The sequence below is a fragment of the Typopeltis vanoorti genome, chromosome 15, assembly GCF_054136105.1.
Source record: "Typopeltis vanoorti isolate ZY-2024b chromosome 15, IOZ_Tvanoo_1.0, whole genome shotgun sequence".
NCBI classification, from domain to species: Eukaryota; Metazoa; Arthropoda; class Arachnida; order Uropygi; family Thelyphonidae; genus Typopeltis; species Typopeltis vanoorti.
Window position 1 is genome coordinate 25,453,766 of NC_143563.1, and position 23,872 is coordinate 25,477,637.

General features: G+C 37.4%; 1 protein-coding gene across 1 annotated transcript in view; it reads right to left on the reverse strand.

Annotated features, from left to right (window-relative positions):
* The window catches only part of LOC150098518 (FGGY carbohydrate kinase domain-containing protein), a 204,169-nt gene that overhangs the window by 80,432 nt on the left and 99,865 nt on the right, over positions 1–23,872 (reverse strand). Inside the window, exon 7 of the mRNA XM_090405821.1 lies at positions 14,844–14,975. Coding sequence (XP_090261947.1) covers positions 14,844–14,975 — 132 coding nt within the window. The remainder of the gene's footprint in view (positions 1–14,843; positions 14,976–23,872) is intronic.

The window sequence follows — 23,872 nt, forward strand, 5'->3', positions numbered from 1 at the left end:
CACTTTTTGAGCCCAAGGTGCTACAGTGCTCCTCCCACCTTACAAAATGAATAAAGACAAATAAAACACAATCAATGTATATAAAAAACTTTTATTACATTTACCAAAAAAAACTTATGCTAAGTAAACACAATACATACCAAACACAAATATTAAACCAGTGCTAAGTAAAGTATAGAGGGCGCTCCACCTAGATAGGACTTTAGTTTCACCCATGTGGTTGGGCTTAGTATTGTATGATATTTGTGTTCATGTTACATTAGTTGTTTTTGTAATCCCCGTAGATGTCCTAGTGACTAGGACAAAATATAGGAAGTATCAAATTCTGTTTTAATCCTTTCTGAGTGTTGTAAAAAATCCATTAAGCCTCCAACATGATGTCCTCACAGCACTTTAGTCTACACACGAAGTAAAGACATTATTGATGTTTTTTTCCCAGACTTCTCTTTTACAAATATATCAAAAATATCATAATTCAGATTATTCACAATATAATTTTCAATAAATGATAGTGATAAATTTGACATTTTATCCTGATGCAAAGCGTTTCCTAAATAATTTTTCACCTTTTTTTAAGAACAGAAAATGAATGTTCTCCTCTGGCATTACTAATGGGCATTGTTAGAAAAATGTTCAGTATTGTTTTTCACATTAGGAAATGTTGATCTGAGTCAAATATCAGATTGTACCTGTCTACTACATTATAAATATTTTTTTCTTATATATTCCAGAAAATCAATGACTTCGTATTTAAATTTAGATAAATTTTTTAAAAATTTCAATATCCAGTCATCTTCAAAAATTGGGGATTATTTTTTGGCCCAAATCCCAGATCTTTAGTTTTAAGATTTACAGTACATGAGGGTAATATAAATTCTAAAAATTATATATAACATCAATTAAAACCATAAACAGGGCAACATAATAGTAATTCCTTAAAGATTTAAAAAAAGAGTGCAGCTGCTGATGATAGCAGAGGAATTATGTCCACATAAACTAGACAAGAAAGGGGGAAAATAGTGGCAATGGTTATGAGACAGCGTGGTGTAATATGGAGGTTGACATGAAGACATATTTAGCTGGATGTTGTTATAGGCCTGAGAATGTGGAGGGTGATGTTGTAGAAATGTATAAACAACTTGGATTAGTTGGAAGTTTATTTTGCACTTGTTAGACTATAATAAATTAGTTTAATCCTTTATCCAAGTGTTGGCAAACGAAGTTTGCACCTAAAAATATCTTCAGGACTGAGGCAAAACGTGGTACATCTGTTGGCAACTTGTAGCAAAGGTGGACCAAGCTTTCATCACTCCTTGTCTTAGTATCTCCCATAATGCAAAGCACATCTCCTTGTGGACATGTATAATGCTATGCATTAAGGGAACAGCCATTACCCAGACCGGTTTCAACCTTTATTGAGGTCTCATCAGTGGGAGGCAGACCCAGAAGTGGTGATACTAAGGCAGAAGCAATGGAGAGGTCATATTTACCTATACGAGTTGCCAAAGGGTGTACCACCTTATTATTAGATTACTCTGGATTTAGAGAAACATCTTTCTCTAAATCCAGAGTAATTTGGTAATGACATTGTAGTCTTGACATATAACAGATTAATATGGAAGAAAATTTTGCTCTCTTGCCAGGAAAATTAGTATATACTAAATATTCCACTGATTTGGCAGGTTTTTCAGACATTCAGCTTTGACTGAATAAGTAGATAGATTCGATATTCAGCTGGTCGAAACAGAAAAAGTCCCATTACAATATTATAACAAATGCAAGGAATCGAGAAAAGCCTCTCCTCTCAACTTGATACAAAGCTCTGTTGCATTTGCTAAAGGCACTTTCTTTGATATTTTAATTTTAGTCTATATTACGAAGTCTTAAAAGTTCTTTATATTATGAAATTGAAAAAAAAAAAAAAAAATATATATATATATATACAGGAAAACCTCACTTAACACGATTAATCAATCCATTGATTAATGCACGCTACGCGAAATCACGTTAAGTGAATACAATAAACAACAGGAATAATTATAATTCATCCATCAGTTAGTGTAATTTGAAAACAAAATATACATATATAAGCTATATTATTATTATTATGTGACACCTCCAGGGAGTCCAAAGACTTGTCGAAAGAGAGTGTGCCAACACCATCAAAGGATTGATCCCTTCCAACTATTAATCGCACTCAAACTTGCTTAACATTTCGTGTGAGCCATTAGTAGTGGCTCTGCCAATCGGCCAACCTTTGCTGGCTATTAGAGGATAAAATCATCAAAGTTAATAAAAATCAATTGCTTAAATTTTTATTTAATGTCTAAACATTTGATTGAGCTACTTTTTTACAAAAAAATTAAGATGTTTGAATATTGCTCAACGTTTTCATCTTCTTCAGTTAAGTATGATTTTTAAAATGGTCCAACCATCCTAAACTTGGAGTAAAGCTTTCGCATTTCTCTTGAAATTTGGTCTCTTTCCATAATATAAAAATACTGAGCGCTTTTGCCTGAATATTCCTTGTACTAAGAGGTATTCTATTTTGGTTACAATCCTCAATCCAGAGATAGAAGACGTTCCATTTCAATCACTAAATGGATTCTATTTTGGGAGATCTCCATTCTTGAAGCAGCAATAGCAACTTTCTTTATTCTTTGTATTCTTTGCTCTTATTTAATAGAGTCCAAACTGTAGACTCACTGTATCCCAGGTCTCGCAAAATCATTGTATTACTAGCACCACTTTCATGACTTCCAGCTTTTCTTCTAACATAATTACTTTTCTTCATCGTTATCAAATTCCTGCCATGTACCTTCAAGGGGTGTACAGAATATGTTAGTACAACATAAAAAATTTACATCATTACTAACATCCTATCTAGAATATTCCTCTAAATCAGTCTGTTACTTTTCAAGACTCCAACATTATCAGATCTTATATATCTATCATCTAAGGAACTTTGTACCATATCAATCCACCTATATCGGTCTTCCTCTGGGTCGTTTTCCTGCCAACCTGGCAGAGAACATTTGGTTTGCTAATCTTTCCTCTCCCATTCTGTTTAAGTGACCATACCACCTGAGAATAGCTTTGCTAACACATTCCTGGATGCTGACAATGTCAAGTTCTTTGATAATATCCTCGTTTTTAATATGATATTGCCATCTGATTGATGTCACCTGTTCATGCCCCTAATCTTTCTCAGTACTCTGAAATCTGTGGTCTCTAGTCTTTGGTCAAATGTTTTACTTCAACCCAGCTCTCAGATCCATAAGTTAAAATTGGTTTGAACACTGTCTTGTATATAGCTAATTTAGTGTTTTGACTAATTTCTCTCTTATTCCATATAAATTTATTCAGTTGATTTCCTACCATACCAGCTTTGTTGATTCTGTTGTTTATTTCCATATTTCATTTACCATCTTCACTAAAACTTGCGCCTAAGTAGCTGAAATGTTTCACTTGTTCTATAGGTTCTCCATCCACAATACAGTTGATATTTTCATTACTTCTGCCTATTTTCGTTGTCTTGTTATTGTTAACATATCTATTACAACAGTTGTAATAGATATGTATTATACATATCCATTTTTCAAAGTAATTATTCCATACTTCAAGGATTCTATTTCTCCAGTTTTAATGTCACCTTTATCATCTCTAATTCCCTTTACAGTACTCTTTCCTCCATTTCTGAGCTTCTTCAACAATCTCCAGAATATCTTACGCAATTTACAGACAAAAATTACTAGTTGTGGTAGTGTTGGAGGTGGGCGGTAGATGGCGTTGATTCGTAGTAGAGGTAAGATGTAGAGACAGTTGAAGATGTCCTCCCGCGATGAGTCTTCGGACTCCTTGGAGGTATCAGGAATAATAATAATAATAATTATTTTCTATGTTTTTGTCAAAGTCTTGCCATGACTTTTGTTTATTTAGTTTTACACAGTGTTTAGCTATCTTGCATTTGTCTCTGTATTCTCTAAGAGGCACATGCTGACTTATTTGCTAGGAACTTCTGATATGTTTTCTTCTTTTCCTTCACTGCCTCTTTAACTTTCTGTGTCCACCATGAAGTTCTGATTTTTCTATCCGTGCATACAACCTCACCACATGCCTCTCTGGCTGAATCAATCAGTGTTTTCTTCAGGGCTTGCCAATGAATCTCCAAACCTTGGAGATTCAGAGGTAAGATATTTGTGGTAATTACTTTTCTTCTCTTTTTATTACTGTCGCTTTCTTTGTCAGTCTTTCTCTTTTACGTAACATGGGTTAAATATAATAAAGCCTTATAGATATACAAATTAAAGCAAAATAAAGGAAAAGTGACTGAGCAAGAGAACAGAGTTTACATGTGCACTTATGATGATAGCTTTGAGTCAACTGCTGAGTGTCATCAGCCACTGCCCACTACATTGACAAGTGCTGTGATCACTGCAGACTGGCAACAAAAAATTTTGTGTAATGTAAAACTTCGCATAACATAAAAAAATCACGTTAACTGATTAATCACTTACTTAAAACAGGAAACAGTATCATTTGTGCACTAACTGATAATGCATTAACTGATGATTGCACATACCGAATTTGCATTAAGCAAGGTTTTCCTGTGTGTGTGTATGTATATTGAGTTAGCATTGCATTAGGAACATCCACCTATTAACGCATTGGTCCACCTCTCTGTGCAACACGGTTCACAGACGCTTAAGAACAGATTCACAAAGTGTTGAACATCCTTCATACATAACTCTACCCATGTCCACTGCAGCAACTCCATCAGTTCACTCTCACTCCATGGAGAAGGATCAGCAGATCTCATATCGCATTCAGCATACCTCACACATGTTTAATTGGGTTGCAGTCAGGTTAGTTTTTTTGGGGGTGGGTGGGTGGGAGAGGCAATGTGGCAAATTCGTTGTCATGTTCCTCTAACCACTCAGTAGTTGTATGAACCCGATGACAAGGTGCGTTGTCCTGTTGAAAGATGGCATTGTGGTCAGGGTAGACCTCCTGCAGATATGGATGGAGATGGTCAGCTAACAGGTCCTGTAGAGTTTGTGAAATGATAACCAATAGATCTAGGGCATGCCATGAAAAAGCTCCCCAGTCTATAACACCACCTCCACCAGCCTGTTGAACCCCAGCTGTAGAATCAGAGGATAGAGCTTCATGCTGTTTACACCAAATGCAAACCTGGCAATCAGCATCGTGTAGTAGGAAACAGGACTTATCACTCCAGATGACCTTCTTCCATCTGTCAAGGGTCCATTCCCAAAGTGCCTTGGCCAATGCAAGGCATTGTTTGTGATGCCTGGCTGCCATTATGGGTATTCTTCTTGGTCTCTGACTGTGGAACACCAGGCAAAGCAAGGTATGGCGCATGGTGAATGTGGAAATGAGTCAAACAGCCCACTGTTGTACTGGTGGATGAGCTGTATGACTGTTGCACATTGTTGCTAAGATACCAGTTGTGACACCCAACACTCACCTCTAGGATCAATCACGCATGGCTAACCAATGTGAGCCCTTCTGCTGCATGTCTGTTCATGGTGAATCCAGTCCTGGTATACCCTTGATACAGTAGTATGGGAGCAACCAGCAAGAGCGACTGTTTCTGAAATACTGGCATCTGCCCTCTGGACACCAACTATCTACCTGCAGTTAAATTGGCTTACATCACCACATTTCTCCATTACTAGCAAACGTTTAGTGATTACGTACAGATGATAGGTATGTCCATTGATAGTAGCTGCATGTGATATTGATATATGGTTCTTTGTTATCGTGCCAAATATGTAAATCATGGGGGGTGGGATGTTCGTAATGGAAAGCTAACTCAGTGTGTGTGTGTATACACAGGTAACCCTCGAATAACGCGGTACTTATACAACACGGTCTACACATTGTAGTAACCCCTGTTCAACGTGGTACTTATACAATGCGGTTTCGATATAACACACTCTACAAATTGTAGTACCCCTTTATATTTTCATATATTTTTCACCGCGTGACTTAAAAAATCAAATTTTAACTTCGTTAAATTTTTGTCTGCCTGTATTGCATATGTAGTTATAAGTAATGAATTTATATTAGGGGGAATACCCTTCAGCAGGTTACAGCTAGCATGTTTGAAAATTGGTTTTTCAAGTGTTTGGTACCGATGTAGAAAGTTACACAAGGAAAAAGAATATCGACTTCAAAATTCTACTAATTTTAGATAACGCACCAGGCCACCTACCAAATTTAAGCCATCTGAATATTAAAATAACTTTTTTGCTGCCTAATACTACTTCACATATTCAACTACTTTACCAAGGAATAATATCAACATTTAAGTCATATTCGTCGAACATTCCAATTAATTTTGGACAAAAATGGAATCTAATCCAAACATGGCACTGCTTCAAGTGTAGAAAGAGTTTTCAATATTGAATTGTGTGAAAATTATTTCTCTGTCCAGTAAGGAATTACAACCGTCAACACTGAATTCTTGCTGGGAAAAAATATGGCCTGAAGTCGTTCTGGAACAAAATTTCATACTTTCAGTGGATGAAGAGCTAAGTTGTATAATAAATGTCACACACATTTTTGGTGGAGAGGGCTTTTGCGATATTTTATTTCGCAAAAGCCCTGACTTTTATTTCATTACCATACATCAGCTCTCTCTCCCCAAAACTAGCAAAAATTCTTAAGAAATTCAACATTAGAACTTGCTTCACTACGTTTCCAAAACTTCGCTCCATACTAAGTAAACCTAAAGTGAAACATCTCCCTACTCAGTATCCAGGAGTCTACAATATTTTGTGTGAATGTGGAAAACCATATTATGGCCAGACAGCTAAATCCTTCCTTTTGCGTATGGAAGAACACCAGAGACATTTCCTACAATAGGACCAGAGCCAGCGCTCTCTCTCGCCACAATCTCTTCTCTATTAACTCAGATGAAGGCCGCCAACACCTCGTAGACTGGCCAAAAACTTCTAATATCCATGTGTGTTATGATGAACTCGAAAGAAAGATCATTGAATCCAGTGAAATTTCACTAGATTCATCCCATATTGACAACAGCCTTAGTTTCAATCTCTCTGATGCACACATTGCCACTGTTCAGTATTGGTACACTTGTGGCAGCTCACACACGTAGTCAACTTTAATTGGAACTCAAGCTCGCATTCCTGTTTTTAAAATGTACTATTGTCTTTTATACTAGATCTGATGTAATTTTATCATGTCTCTGTCATTTTTTATATAATTCTTTGCCTGTGATACCTGAAGAAGTTGAATCATTCAACAAAACTAGTTGTATCTTAATATTAAACCTTGTTGTTTTTTCATTCTCGGTATATAGTCATTCAAACTAATTTTATATATATATACATACATATATATATATATATATATATATATATATATATATATATACAGGGTGTTCGGGATAAATTTGACAGTTTCGTAAGGAAAAAGAAAATCTTCTTTGTATCTATTAAATTTAATGAATTGACAAAAAAACATTACAGGCAGAGTTAATTACAATACTATCAACAAGATTTACTCAAAATAACCACCATTAGCATCGATCACAGCTTCAATTCTGCTTCGGAACCTCGAACAAGCTGATGCTACAGTCTCCCTGGGAAGGGCCGCAAAAACTGTTTTAATTTTATCCATTAACTGGGCTTTTGTATTACTGGAAGTGCGATTGGTGTCTTTTTCAACTGCGCCCCATACAAAATAATCCATGGGGTTAAGGTCTGGGGAGTTTGGAGGCCAAACATTTGGACTGGTGAAGTCGTAGAAATTTTCAGACAACCATTTTTGACTTTTCCCAGAGGTGTGGCAAGGGGCCGAATCCTGCTGCCATACATACGGCCTACCATTGGCTACCCTTGTTATCCAGGGCTTGACTACAGTTAGCAACTCCACGAACAAAGCCCGAATTCCAATGCCAGGGTTCTTCAACACCTGTTCCTGCAGATTTGCGAGGAATTCTGCTGTACGAACGCAATCAGATCGTCTGCTAGGGATCTTTCTTCTTGCTACATCCTCGTAGTCACCATTGCAAGTCTCTAGTTCATGCCTGATTGTTTTTACTGTATTCAGGGAGCATTGGGCAGCAGTCGTAATATCCTTATTTTGATGGCGGGCACGAATCATCATGATACAAGTTATTCTCTTCCATGATTCAGGTGGGTTCCAGCTATCCATCCTTTCTGACATCTTGTATATGAATGAAGAAGGGTCCAAACTTTTAAATGAAGAGAAGTGTGTGTTAATACATGTAACTTACGGAAAAATATAATTAATTATAAATATGTCAAATTTATCCCGAACACCCTGTATATATATATATATATATATTGTTGAAATTAGGATTTACTCGGGATATATACATTTATAAAAATAAATTTAACTGACTAGAACCCGAGAAAGTATAACAAAAACCTTTAATACATCACAACTAGTTTCATCGGTGCTCCGACTTCTTCAGGTGAGAAATAAAAACATAAGATATAAAATAACATGGTAAAAAATGAACTTTACAGCTTAATAAAAAGCAGAATAATAACAGTCATATTTGAATAGGTGACCGCGTGCTGCCGTTGGCATGAGTAGAATGTGTGCAACAGCTAATTTTTGAGCACCAGTACTGGATTACTGTGCTATGGGAATCAGGCAAATTGTAGCTAAGATTATTGTTTAAATGTGAAGGGTCCAGAACTATTTCTTTTGATTCGATGATTCTTCTTTCGCATTCATCCTTGCAAATATATAAATTAGTAGTGCGTTCCCAATCAACTTGATGTGGCTGTTCTTCAAGGTTAGAGTTTGCCGAGAAAAGGACATGACTGGAAAGGGCGCTCGCTCGTGCTCTACTGTAGGAGATGTCACGTCTATGTTCCTCAAGACGAAGTGAAACAGATTTGTCTGTCTGGCCAAAATAAGGTCGACCACAGTTGCACAAAACTTTATAAACACCAGGAAAATGCAGATGGTTGTGTTTTGGTTTTGGTCGACTCAGAAAAGAACGAAGTTTTGGCAGCGTAGTATAGTCGGTCTTTATGTTGAATTTTTTCAGAATCTTAGCTAGTTTTGGGGTAAGAGTGCTGATAAAAGGTAACTGTATATGAGTGATAGGGTTGGAGTCATCTTCTTGTCGAGGATGTTGGCGTGGTCTCAAACGTTTAGTGATGTTACGAGACAAATATCCATTATTTAAGAAGGTGTTTTTCAGGAAGTTAAGCTCTGTTTGAAAGTCTTCTTCTGTGGAAAAACCACCCACACTGATAGATATTTACATGGTTCTTCTCATCACTTCCCACCTCAGAAACTGGACATCATCTCCACCCTCGCCCATTGAGCAAGATGTCTCATTTCCACAGAAGAAGACCTTCAAACAGAGCTTAACTTCCTGAAAAACACCTTCTTAAATAATGGATATTCGTCTCGTAACATCACTAAACGTTTGAGACCACGCCAACATCCTTGACAAGAAGATGACTCCAACCCTATCACTCATATATAGTTACCTTTTATCAGCACTCTTACCCCAAAACTAGCTAAGATTCTGAAAAAATTCAACATAAAGACCGACTATACTACGCTGCCAAAACTTCATTCTTTTCTGAGTCGACCAAAACCAAAACACAACCATCTGCATTTTCTTGGTGTTTATAAAGTTTTGTGAAACTGTGGTCGACCTTATTTTGGCCAGACAGACAAATCTGTTTCACTTCGTCTTGAGGAACATAGACGTGACATCTCCTACAGTACAGCACGAGCGAGCGCCCTTTCCAGTCATGTCCTTTTCTCGGCAAACTCTAACCTTGAAGAACAGCCACATGAAGTTGATTGGGAACGCACTACTAATTTATATATTTGCAAGGATGAATGCAAAAGAAGAATCATCGAATCAAAAGAAATAGTTCTGGACCCTTCACATTTAAACAATAATCTTAGCTACAATTTACCCGATTCCCATAGCGCAGTAATCCAGTACTGGCGCTCAAAAATTAGCTGTCGCACACATTCTACTCATGCCAACGGTAGCACGCGGTCACCTATTCAAATATGACTGTTATTATTCTGCTTTTTATTAAGCTGTAAAGTTCATTTTTTACCGTGTTATTTTATATCTTATGTTTTTATTTCTCACCTGAAGAAGTCGGAGCACCGATGAAACTAGTTGTGATGTATTAAAGGTTTTTGTTATACTTTCTCGGGTTCTAGTCAGTTAAATTTATTTTTATAAATATATATATATATATATATATGGGGTGCTTAAGGGTAAAAGCTGTATAAATGAGAGGAGACCTCCACATAGCCTTTAAAGGAATGTGGAGAACCGACCAGAGCTTCTGACCTAATGTCCAATCCCCAACCTTCTCGTGGTGCACCGTGTTGGGTATCTACTTGGATTCTGAACGAACAAGGATGGGCTGGCAATTTGGGATTTAGCTGACCAAATTGTATTCTTACTGGTTAAACCAAAATAAAAAAAAATGACGGTACAACATGACAAAATTTCATGCCGGCTAGGGCGTCGCCCAGTTAAACAAGACCCCCGGTTGATGATGTTATACTTCTAAAGAAATCCGCTACAAGTCTGCAAGATTCTCTGACTAAATTGAATAGCTGTTGTAATAGATATGGTATGAAGGTCAGCAATAAAAAGACAAAGACAATGAAAATAGGCAGAATCATTGAAAATGTCAACTGTGTTGTGAATGGAGAACCTGTGGAACAAGTAAAACATTTCAGCTACTTAGGCAGCATTTTTACTGAATATGGTAAATTAAATATAGAAATAGACAACAGAATCAGCAAAGCTGGTATGGTAGGAAGTCAAATGAATAAATACATATGGAATAAAAGAGAAATTAGTTGGAACACTAAATTAGCTGTATACAAGACGGTGTTCAAACCAGTTTTAACTTATGGATCTGAGAGCTGGGTCAGAAGTAAAACACTTGACCAAAGACTAGAGACCGCAGATATAAGAGTCCTGAGAAAGATTATAGGGATGAACAGATGGCATCGATGGCAATATCATATTAAACACAACGATATTAGGAAAGAACTTGACATTGTCAGCATCCAGGAATGCGTTAGCAGAGCTAATCTCAGGTGGTATGGTCACTTAAACAGAATGGGTGAGGAAAGATTAGCAAAACAACTGTTCTCTGCCAGGTTGGTAGTAAAACGAACAAGAGGAAGACCAAGATATAGGTGGATTGATACGGTACAAAGTGCCTTAGACGATAGAAATATAAGATCGGATAATGTTGGAGTCTTGACAAGTAACAGACTGATTTGGAGGAAAATTGTAGATAGGAAGTTAGTAATGATGTAATTTTTATCATCTAGTACTATCATATCCTGCACACCCCTTGAGGGTACATGGCAGGAATTTGATGATGATGATATATATATATGGATGATACAGGAAAAAAGGAAGTACAGATCCATGATTAATTATGTAAAAATGCAAGCATGGCAATGAATTTGTAAACCAAAATGAAATTGAAATATCAACTAGAATGCAAGAAATAAAATATAATGCAGATGACAAACAGACAAATCTTTGGGGTTATGCTATGGCTAAAATGATTGCACTGGATAAATGACCATACTCAATTGTTATAAAAAAGATTTCCAATGATAATAAATAAACTTATTCCCAACAATTTCTCAGAAATTTCTTTTTTGCAATTATCTACTAGTCTATTCATCAAGAGCATTTTTTGAGAAGAGGAAATATTTATGAAGAAATGAGATGTAGACTTCTCCCAAAAATGTCAAATATATATATATATATATATATATATATATATATACACACACACATTTTTATGGTTATTTTGCCTATTTTTTTCTTTAGGAGTACCCCTTTTATGATGTATTTGGCTTTTTACTCAATTTTTTAGAGCATTATTGATATTTTAAAAAGATATATGCATGAAGAATATAAGGAAGGAATAATTTTGGACATACCTTTGAGGATGTTCTTGGTTGTCTACTTTTGAAGCATCATCAGGCATATAGCGATAAATGTTTATATACCACTGCTGAAGTGACAGAAAGATATTAAAAGTTTATTTTTCACTTGGTTAGACTATAATAAATTTAGTTTAATCCTTTATCCAAGTATGAGCAAACAAAGTTTGCACCTGAAAGTATCTTCAGGACACCTGGAGTAAGGTGGCACAACACCAGGCAACTTGTTGCAAAGGTGGAGCAAGCTAACATCACTCCTATCTCACATCTGCTTGCAGATATGTATAATGTTATGCATTAAGGGAAGGGCCACGGTCTCTTCACCTGGCTCCCACTGAAGAGACCTCAATAAAGGTCGAAACTAGTCTGGGTAGTGGCCCTTCCCTTAATGCATATCATTATACATATCTGCAAGGATATGTGTTTTGCATTATGGGAGATACTGAGATGATGTTAGATTGCTCCACCTTTGCAACGAGTTACCTGGTGTTGTACCACCTCCCCAGTCCTGAAGATACTTTCAGGCGCAAACTTTGTTTGCTCACACTTGGATAAAGGATTAAACTAAATTTATTATAGTCTAACCAAGTGAAAAATAAACTTTCAACATCTTTCTCAAAATCCAGAGTAATTCAAAAAAAAAGGTAGCACACCATTTGGCAACTCCTATAGGTGGAGATGACCTTGCTAATGCTTCTGCCTGTATCTCCACTCGGGCCTGGCTCCCACTGAAAAGACCTCAATAAAGGTCAAAACTAGTCTGGGTAGTGGCACTTCCCTTAATGCATAATATTATACATATCTGCAAGGAGATGTGTTTTGCATTATGGGAGATACTGAGATAGGAGTGATGTTAGCTTTCTCCACCTTTGCAATGAGTTGCCCGGCGTTGTCCCACCTTACCCCAGTCCTGAAGATACTTTCAGGCACAAACTTTGTTTGCTCACACTTGGATAAAGGATTAAACTAAATTTATTATAGTCTAACCAAGTGAAAAATAAATATTCAACATCTTTCTCTAAATCCAGAGTAATTCAAAAAAAAAGGTAGCACACCATTTGGCAACTCCTATAGGTGGAGATGACCTTGCTAATGCTTCTGCCTGGCTCCCACTGAAGAGACCTCAATAAAGGTCGAAAGCCTTTCCCTTAATGCATAACATTATACATATCCGCAAGGAGATGTGTTTTGCATTATGGGAGATACTGAGATAGGAAAGATGTTAGCTTGCTCCACCTTTGCAACGAGTTGTCCCCTGTTGTACCACCTTACCCCAGTTCTGAAGATACTTTCAGGCGCAAACTTTGTTTGCTCACACATGGATAAAGGATTAAACTAAATTCATTATGACAGAAAGAAGGGGGGGGGGGAGAGCAGAAATTTGGAGATAGAAAGATGTGGGAGAACTGCAGATAAAACAAAGGGATGTGAATTTAAGATCCAAGTTTCAAGGGTGAGCTGTGAATTCTTTGGGAAGGTGAAAGACAGAATATTTTTGGGGAAAGGAAAAGGACAGAATATGATGAATCAAGATCGGGGTGGGAATAATGGGGTGTGAGCCATTTCGACTAAGTGTTGTCTTGAAAGCTCGCAGGAAAGGTGGAGGCTATTTATGTCATAAAAAAAAAGCTCTTCCTACATCATAATGTTTCACTAATTCGTTTTTTCCATAAGTATACTCTATATTTCACAAAGTAAAATAAAACTTCCCTCAATGTTTTTGTTTTGTTATTTAAGGAAATAAGTACAATATCTGTTATGATTTTTACGTTGTAGTTTTTTTAATAAGTGTTCTCTTTAAAATTTAATAACAGCTTATTGTATCATAATTGAGAGTATTATGAATATAACCCTATTTTATAGCCATATGTACAAAGAACTAAAGTTTTGAAATTTAACAGAGAGATTTGAGATCATATACCCTTGACAATGAAGTTGCCATGGTTTGCACTATTTAAAACAGTGTTTTCCAAGCTGGAACTTAAAGGAAGAAAAAATAAGAGCAAATGCTTGAAATTAAGTACTTAATGATTCCAACAGGCAAAAATATTTGCTGTTCTAATTCAGTAAAAGAGCATAAACAAATATTTTACATCTGTTGAAAGTTTATTTTTCACTTGGTTAGACTATAATAAATTTAGTTTAATCCTTTATCCAAGTGTGAGCAAACAAAGTTTGTGCCTGAAAATATCTTCAGGTACAACACTATAATCAGTCCTGAAGATATTTTCAGGCGCAAACTTTGTTTGCTCTCGCTGGGATAAAGGATTAAACTAAATTTATTATAGTCTAACCTAGTGAAAAATAAACTTTCAACATCTTTCTCTAAATCCAGAGTAATTTAATAAAAAAAGGTGGCAAACCTTTTGGCAACTCCTATAGGTAAAGATGACCTTGCTACTGCTTTTGCCTGGTATCTCCAACTCTGGGCCTGGCTCCTACTGAAGAGACCTAAATAAAGGTCGAAACTAGTCTGGTAAGTGGTCAATCCCTTAATGCATAACAGTATACATATCTTCAAGGAGATGTGTTTTGCACTATGGGAGATACTGGAATAGGAGTGTTGTTAGCTTGGTCCACCTTTGCTATGAGTTACCTGGTGTTGTACTGCCTTACCCCAGTAAGATAGTACAACACCATATTCAGTCCTGAAGATATTTTCAGGCACAAACTTTGTTTGCTCACACTTGGATAAAGGATTAAACTAAATTTATTATTTACATCTGTTATTAGGTGCTTAATTTCAATACTTTCTACTATTAAAATTGAAAACAATGAATGTTCTGTTTGTATATGTATATCAGCCTTAGCTGAAAATCTGATGGATACATTATCTGATATACACTTACCTATGCCACCAGCATGTGCATCAATGATAGAAGTTGCAACTGGAATTCCTCGGATTAGCTTCATTTCCTGAGCAGCAGTTTCACTAAGTCCCTCTTCACATACTGGATCTCCTGGTGGTTTTACTACAGAACCTAAAATTAAAAACAGACCATATGAGAAACTGCAATTTATTATTTTTTTTGAAAAGAACTTTTATCTTAGAGGTTTGCATTTTAGAATTACTTTGTAATATCTTTATTGGCATTACGTACAATAAAGTTTAATAGTTACAGTGCATTAATCATTCTCTCATAATTAATGAGTCAAGAGATTATTAAATGCTACAATTTGGAAATAGACTAGGTAGTTTTTCAAAGTAAAATTAACCAATAAATTACTCTCTATAGAAAGAATTTACTGGCAATTAATTTTATTATTATTTTGTTTTTATATCCATCCATAAATGAGAGACTGCAAAACTTAAGCACATCAGTGCCATGATATGTTCCATATGTTTCTTGGACAGCTGAAAGTCTTAGTCCTTAAGATAAACAACATAAGAACTGTTCCAAAGAAAAAAGGTGGTAGATAGATTGAAAGAGAAGGATGACAAGTGGTTCAGCAGACTTGAAGCTGAATCATGAGTGGATGTTAACAGACAGTTGTTTGTGTCCTTTTAACTGTAAAAGGAAAATAAAAAATCTTTTCTTTTAGTGTCACACAGTGATCAGCATTAAATTCAGACAAATTATGGAGACTACAACCGTGTTAGAATTACTTTAATTTCCCGACATTTTGCCCTTCATATTAAGGTCATCATCTGGAGAGTATACACAGGGCCACGCCAACCCGAGGGTGCAAGGGGTGCACCACACCTGGGCGGCAACATTGATAGGATGACATTTTATGTAGCTAATATCTAATTTTGATTATACAATGCAGTATTAGAGGCAGCCGATAAAAGTTTGCACCCAGGCGGCAAATACCCTTGGCGTGCCCCTGAGTATGCACATATATGAAGGTAAGCTACAGAGGCAAGCTATATTACATTTTAAACAGTATGTCAAAGAGACAATGATTTGATCAACCGTTATTCTACTGGCCTGACTTCTAGTGGGAAAAAAAAAACAACATCAAAGCTATATTCCAGGGGTTCCCAACATTTTTGTTTCCTAGAGCATATTCTAAAATACCGATAGGGCGACAGGCACCATCTATTTTTTCAAGCAAATTTTTTGAATTCTTTTGTTAAATGAATACATACAAAGTTTACATTATAATCAAATGTTTTATTACTTAAAAGTTTACATTATATAAACATTTAAATATATATATGTAAGTTAGTGTGATCTTTGGCATTGCATTTCATTGGGTAGTGCTTCATAATTAGGAGAATATGATGATATTCCAGTTCTTAAACTGGAATGAACAACTTCGAAAGCACGTCTACTTTACTCATCATGTGTCATTCACGCATGCATCATATAGCATGCCATGAATTGTTGCGTGATTATTTCAAACTATATGGCACACGGTTGAACAGCGGCGGGCACACACAAATTGGTCGACAGGCGCCATGATGACAGCTGGCATATGGTTGGGAACCCCTGCTATATTCTATTTATGACATCATCAGAGAACAAATTCATATAGATAGTTTTATTACAGCAAAAGTGGAGTCCTAATTTAACATGAGAGTTTTTATATTAGAATTAAGATCCTAGATTACTTACAGTCCTATTTATAATTAACTCTTATTCTATCCACATAACCTTTTCATCAAAGAGTTAATTATAAATAGGACTTCATGTTGGAGGCTTAATGGATTTTTTACAACACTCAAAAAGAATTAAAATAGAATTTAATACTTCCTATATTTCGTCCTAGTCACTAGGACATCTAAGGGGATTACAAAAACAATTAATGTAACATATACACAAATAACAAACAATACTAAGCCCAACCACGTGGGTGACACTAAAGTCCTATCTAGGTAAAGCGCCCTCTAAGGGCAGTAGTAGGTGGCCTGGAATGTAAGGTGGGATCTCTGGTGATGAGTGTTTCCCAAATCTTCGGAAGCTTAATGCAACCGTATTTATTGAGATTTGGTTGGTTTTTGAGAGCTGCTGCTGCTTCTAAGAAAAGTCTCTTTCTTGAATTTGCTGTGGTGGAGCATGGTGGGTTTCTTCCATGATACCCTGTGGGTGGTGTCCAAAACATGATCAGCCAAGCCTGAATGGCCATAGTTGTGTTTGAAGATGTAAGACTTGTGTTCCTCTAGACGGATGGATGCTGATCTGCCTGTCTGTCCAAAGTACGCCAGCTTACAGGAACAGGGTACTTTCTAAACTCCAGGCAGAGAGAGAGAGCAGGGAGCTGATCTTTCGTAGAACGGATAAGGGTAGCAAGTTTGCGGTGGGGCTTATATGCTGTGTGTAGGTTGTACTTTTTTAGTATCTTAGCTATGTTTTCGGATGTGCCACGGATGTAGGGTATGGTGATAGCATTTTTAAAAACTTGTTGACGAGAAGGACGGGGAATGGGGGAGGAGTTGATTATTTTTTTGATACTGTGATCACTGTAGCCATTGGAGAGGAAAGTGCTGTGTATGTGGTTAAGCTCAGTAGTGGAACAAAGATTGTGGGCTCTCTTGGTCAGAGTTTTAATAATGTCATATTGTTGAGACAGGTGGTGGTGGGAGAGTTTGTGAAGGTATCTGCCTGTGTGTGTGAGTTTTCTGTATACGGTGAAGGTAAGTGTATTATTAGGCAGGCGTGTGACTAAGGTGTCTAGGAAGGGTAAACAATTGTTCTTTTCCTTTTCCATAGTGAACTGGATTCTTGGATGTAGACTATTGAGATGACTGAGGAAGGAGTCTAATGTGTCTGGGCCATGAGGCCAAATAGAGAACACATCATCTACATCTCTTAGCCAGATAGACGGTTTGAGTGGGGCAGAGTCTATGGCTAGTTTTTCGAAATCTTCCATATAGAAATTGGCAAGGGGGGTGAGAGGGGGGAACCCATGGCAGTTCCCTCTATCTGCTTGTAGAGTTTGTTGTTCCCAAGAGAAATACCCAGAGTTAATGGCAAAGGAAAAGAGATCTAAGATGTCAGGGGGAAAAACATTTTCTAAGAGAGATAAGGTGACAATTAAGGGAATATTGGTAAACAAAGAGGAGATATCAAAGCTTACCAACATGTCTGTCTTATTCAAGGTTAAATTTTCTGTGAGGGCTTTAAAGTGGGTCGAATTTTTTATATAGGAAGGGGACCTTCCGGTGAGGGGGATCAGAGAGTTGGCCAGCTGTTTAGATAGTCTATAGCAAGGTGCATTGGTGGCATCTACTATAGGCCTGAGTGGGGAATTGGGTTTGTGGATTTTTGGTAAACCGCATATTCGGGGGCGACGGGAGCGGAAAGGTTTAAGTTTTTTCATGACGTCAGGGGGCCAGGAAGATACTTTTTTGAGTAAGATTTTTAGTTTCTTAACTTGTGTTTTTGCAGGGTCGTGTTCTAGCGGGATGTAGGTAGTGCGATCGCGGAGTATAATGTTCATTTTACGATTGTATTCACTGGTGTTAAGAACGACTGTGGCATTACCCTTATCCGCTCTAGTGATGACGATACTTTTTTCTTTACGAAGTTTCAGGAGAGCCATGTGTTGGGCATATGATAAATTACTTTTTGGCAGTGAAGAATGCGCGAGGATGTTGGCTACGTCAAGTCTGATGTTGTTACCTATCTCCGACGGTAAGCGACCGATTCCACATTCGATGTTCACCATTACGTCAAGCACCAGCACTTCCTTCAGAGCGACGGCAAAATTACGGCCGAGGCAAAGGGTGCTGACGGCATCGTCGTTGAGCCTTTTGGAAGAGAGGTTTATTACTGTCTGGAGCGGTTGAAACAGTACAACCTACACACAGCATATAAGCCCCACCGCAAACTTGCTACCCTTATCCGTTCTACGAAAGATCAGCTCCCTCCTCTCTCTCTGCCTGGAGTTTACAAAGTACCCTGTTCCTGTAAGCTGGCGTACTTTGGACAGACAGGCAGATCAGCATCCATCCATCTAGAGGAACACAAGTCTTACATCTTCAAATACAACTATGGCCATTCAGGCTTGGCTGACCATGTTTTGGACACCACCCACAGGGTATCATGGAAGAAAACTACCATGCTCCACCACAGCAAATTCAAGAAAGAGAGACTTTTCTTAGAAACAGCAGCAGCTCTCAAAAACCAACCAAATCTCAATAAATACGGTTGCATTAAGCTTCCGAAGATTTGGGAAACACTCATCACCAGAGTTCATACCTTACATTCCAGGCCACCTACTACTGCCCTTAGAGGGCGCTTTACCTAGATAGGACTTTAGTGTCACCCACGTGGTTGGGCTTAGTATTGTTTGTTATTTGTGTATATGTTACATTAATTGTTTTTGTAATCCCCGTATGTCCTAGTGACTAGGATGAAATATAGGAAGTATTAAATTCTATTTTAATTCTTTTTGATTGTTTTAAAAAATCCATTAAGCCTCCAACATGATGTCCTCAGAGCACTTAAGCCTCTACACACATATTCTGATCATCCATGGAGAAGAAGTAGCATGTAAATCCAAGCAATACGGTAAGTCAAAACTATGACTATCTAGGCAACTAAATAGGCTGGCCTTTTTAAAACGATGTCGGATCACAAGAGTGATACCAAACTGCGTTAAAATGAAGATCAATTTTCATTCCAAAAAAACACTTCGTATATATAACCGTGCCAGCCGGGCATTACTCCGTGAGCAAATCGCCTCTACACGTGCTACCCTCGCAGTGACAAAAGCCGCCATTGGCTCCTTACATTCAGAGCTCTCCAGCGTTCTTAACCCTAAACTTTGGTCGATTTTCTCTGGCATTTCGGAAACTTTCACACAGAGAGAATTCCAAAAAATAAAAAATAAACACATCAAGAAATATAGCAACCTTGTGAAAAACAAACCACAACCACAATTTCAACCGCTCCAGACAGTAATAAACCTCTCTTCGAAGAGGCTCAATGATGACACGTCAGCGCCCTTTGCCTCGACCGTAATTTTGTCGTCGCTCCAAAGGAAGTGCTGGTGCTTGACATAATGGTGAACATCGAACGTGGAATCGGTCTCTTACCGTCGGAGATAGCTAACAACATCAGACTTGACGTAGCCAACATCCTTGCGCATTCTTCGCCGCCAAAAAGTAATTTATCTTATGCCTAACGCACGGCTCTCCTGAAACTACGTAAAGAAAAAAGTATCGTCATCACCAGAGCAGATAAGGGTAATGCCACAGTCGTTCTTAATACCAGTGAATACAATCGTAAAACGAACATTATACTCCGCGATTGCGCTACCTACATCCCGCTAGAACACGACTCCACAAAAACACAAGTTAAGAAACTAAAAATCTTACTCAAAAAAGTATCTTCCTGGCCCCCTGACGTCACGAAAAAACTTAAACCTTTCTGCTCCCGTCCCCCCCCGAATATACGGTTTACCAAAAATCCACAAACCCAATTCCCCACTCAGGCCTATAGTAGATGCCACCAATGCACCTTGCTATAGACTATCTAAACAGCTGGCCAACTCTCTGATCCCCCTCACCGGAAGGTCCCCTTCCTATATAAAAAACTCGACCCACTTTAAAGCCCTCACAGAAAATTTAACCTTGAATAAGACAGACATATTGGTAAGCTTTGATATCTCCTCTTTGTTTACCAATATTCCCTTAATTGACACCTTATCTCTCTTAGAAAACGTTTTTCCCTCTGACATCTTAGATCTCTTTTCCTTTGCCATTAACTCTGGGTATTTCTCTTGGAAGAACAAAATCTACAAGCAGATAGAGGGAACTGCCATGGGTTCCCCCCTCTCACCCCCCCCTTGCCAATTTCTATATGGAAGATTTCAAAAAACAAGCCATAGACTCAGCCCCACTCAAACCTTCTATCTGGCTAAGAGATGTAGATGATGTGTTCTCTATTTGGCCTCATGGCCCAGACACGTTAGACTCCTTCCTCAGTCATCTCAATAGTCTACATCCAAGAATCCAGTTCACTATGGAAAAGGAAAAGAACAATTGTTTACCCTTCCTAGACACCTTAGTCACATGCCTGCCTAATGATACACTTACCTTCACTGTATACAGAAAACCCACACACACAGGCAGATACATTCACAAACTCTCCCACCACCACCCCACTCAACAATATGGCATTATTAAAACTCTGACCAAGAGAGCCCACAATCTTTGTTCCAGTGGAACCGCCCTCGCTACTGAGCTTAACCACATACACAGCACTTTCCTCTCCAATGGCTACAGCGATCACAGTATCAAAAAAATAATCAACTCCTCCCCCATTCCCCGTCCTTCTCGTCAACAAGATTTTAAAAATGCCATCACCATACCCTACATCCGTGGCACATCCGAAAAAATAGCCAAGATACTAAAACAGTACAACCTACACACAGCATATAAGCTCCACCGCAAACTTGCTACCCTTATCTGTTCTACGAAAGATCGGCTCCCTCCTCTCTCTCTGCCTGGAGTTTACAAAGTACCCTGTTCCTGTAAGCTGGTGTACTTTGCACAGACAGGCAGATCAGCATCCATCCGTCTCGAGGAACACAAGTCTTACATCTTCAAACAGAACTATGGCCATTCAGGCTTGGCTGACCATTTTTTTTTGACACCACCCACAGGGTATCATGGAAGAAACCACCATGCTCCACCACAGCAAATTCAAGAAAGAGAGACTTTTCTTAGAAGCAGCAGCAGCTCTCAAAAACCAACCAAATCTCAATAAATACGGTTGCATTAAGCTTCCAAAGATTTGGGAAACACTCATCACCAGAGTTCCCACCTTACATTCCAGGCCACCTACTACTTCCCTTAGAGGGCGCTGCTCTACCTAGATAGGACTTTAGTGTCACCCACGTGGTTGGGCTTAGTATTGTTTGTTATTTGTGTATATGTTACATTAATTGTTTTTGTAATCCCCGTAGATATCCTAGTGACTAGGACGAAAGATAGGAAGTATTAAATTCTATTTTAATTCTTTTTGAGTGTTGTAAAAAATCCATTAAGCCTCCAACATGATGTCCTCACAGCATTTAAGCCTCTATACATGTATAAATAGGACTGTAAGTAATCCAGGCCAGTAGAATAACAGTTGATAAAATCATTGTCTCTTTGGCATACTGTTTGAAATGTAATATAGCTTGTGTCTGAGTACATATGTGTATACTCCAGATGATGACCTTAACAAGAAGATCAAAATGTCAGGAATTTAAATTAATTCTAACACTGTTGTAGTCTCATTAATTTGTCTGAAATGAAAGTGAAAATTTGATGGCAGCCCATTTGCAAGCATGCCATCCATGAAAATACCTAAAAGCAAAAGGCAGAAATAGAATATCCATGCAAAAGCAACTCAAACAGTCTGTGTACATGTGTGTGTGAGAAACAAAGAGAAACTAAGCAATGATTATAATGGTAGGAAAATACATATGCCCTCTTGTCCTTTCTACACTTTACATTTCTGAAGCCTATTAACAAAAAGAATAACTTTCACATTTTTTTTACCTTTCTCTACACAAAACTTCAATTCCCTTTATATGTATTTTTCTCAATCCCAATTTCATTTTAAATGACTGATGTTAAGTCCATGATTTGATCAGCTGATAAATAAATATTTATCAGCTGAGTCAAAGAGTGCATCATGCGACTGAAAGCATGCCTATACACATATTATATACACATCCTATTTCAATCAGGTTTGCAATCTTTTGATCCTTTGGATTTTTTCCTCCCATTTTCCTTCTGGTTATCTTTCATCTTCTGTTTTAAGTGACCATACCTTATCTTAGTTCTGATTATATATTCTTGAATATTAATAGTGTCAGGTTCTTAACTGGTATTTTCATTTCTAATATAGTTCTACCATTGATACTAATTGTTCACTCCCCTGATTTTCCGTGGAAAACTCCGATTTCAGTGTATTGAATCTTTGATCAAAGACTGTGATCAAAGACAAATATTTTAGTTGATCAAAGACTCAAATAAAATATTGAGTTGAGTCTTCCTGATCAACTGGTTATTTCTAACTCAATTCATCAAATGAAGTCCACAGCAATGGACTCCATTTGATGAATTGGCTCACTCAACTCTGGATATTTTGAGTAGATGATTGGATGTTTGATTTCAGTGACTTCAGTATCGGATTGGACATCATGTGAGGCACCACCAAGTTTTTTAAGACTCCATGCCTTCTGATTAGTATATGAAGTTCAAATTTGTGACTGTCTCCTACTAGCTCTATCTAATTCACGAAGCAGTTTATCAGCCACAGCAAAAATATGGCCAATAATTGTTTATTGGCCACATATTTGCTAGTCGATAATTGGCAAGCAAATATGGTATTCGCCTAATATTTTTATTTAGCTCAAAAGAAAATTATTCCAAATTAGTCTTCGTAAAATTCCAACAAGGCAGTAATGAGGAATGAAATGCTTGTATTTGGATACCCATTTCCTGTACTGTGGGCAGTGCATTTCCAAAGGTGTCTGTTCTAGTAAAACATAAATTGGGATTAGTTGCTGTACCCCATATTCCTGATTTAAAAGTAGATATATCTTTGGAGTTCAAAAAACGGAAAAATATTATAGATGTCAGCCCATTCTACAAGCCTTTCACTGTCAGCGTCATTATCCCAGTATTTCCATTGTGTAAGGTGGCTATTAAAATCCCCCATATACACTGCAGAATGTTCCACTGAAGGAAGCACCAAGTCAGGTCATAAGACAGGAGGTGGCTTATAAACATTAATAACCTTGATACTGCTGACTCCAATAATTATTGTAAATATGTGATTTTCATCATTCACAGATGCAAAGACAAGTGTTGATTAATGAGATAGTGATATGCAAGGCTTCAGAAATCCACTTGCCACAGGCGAGTTATCACAGACAAGTGACAAGTGAATTTCAACCTCATTCTAAACGCATTCAAAATATATTATTT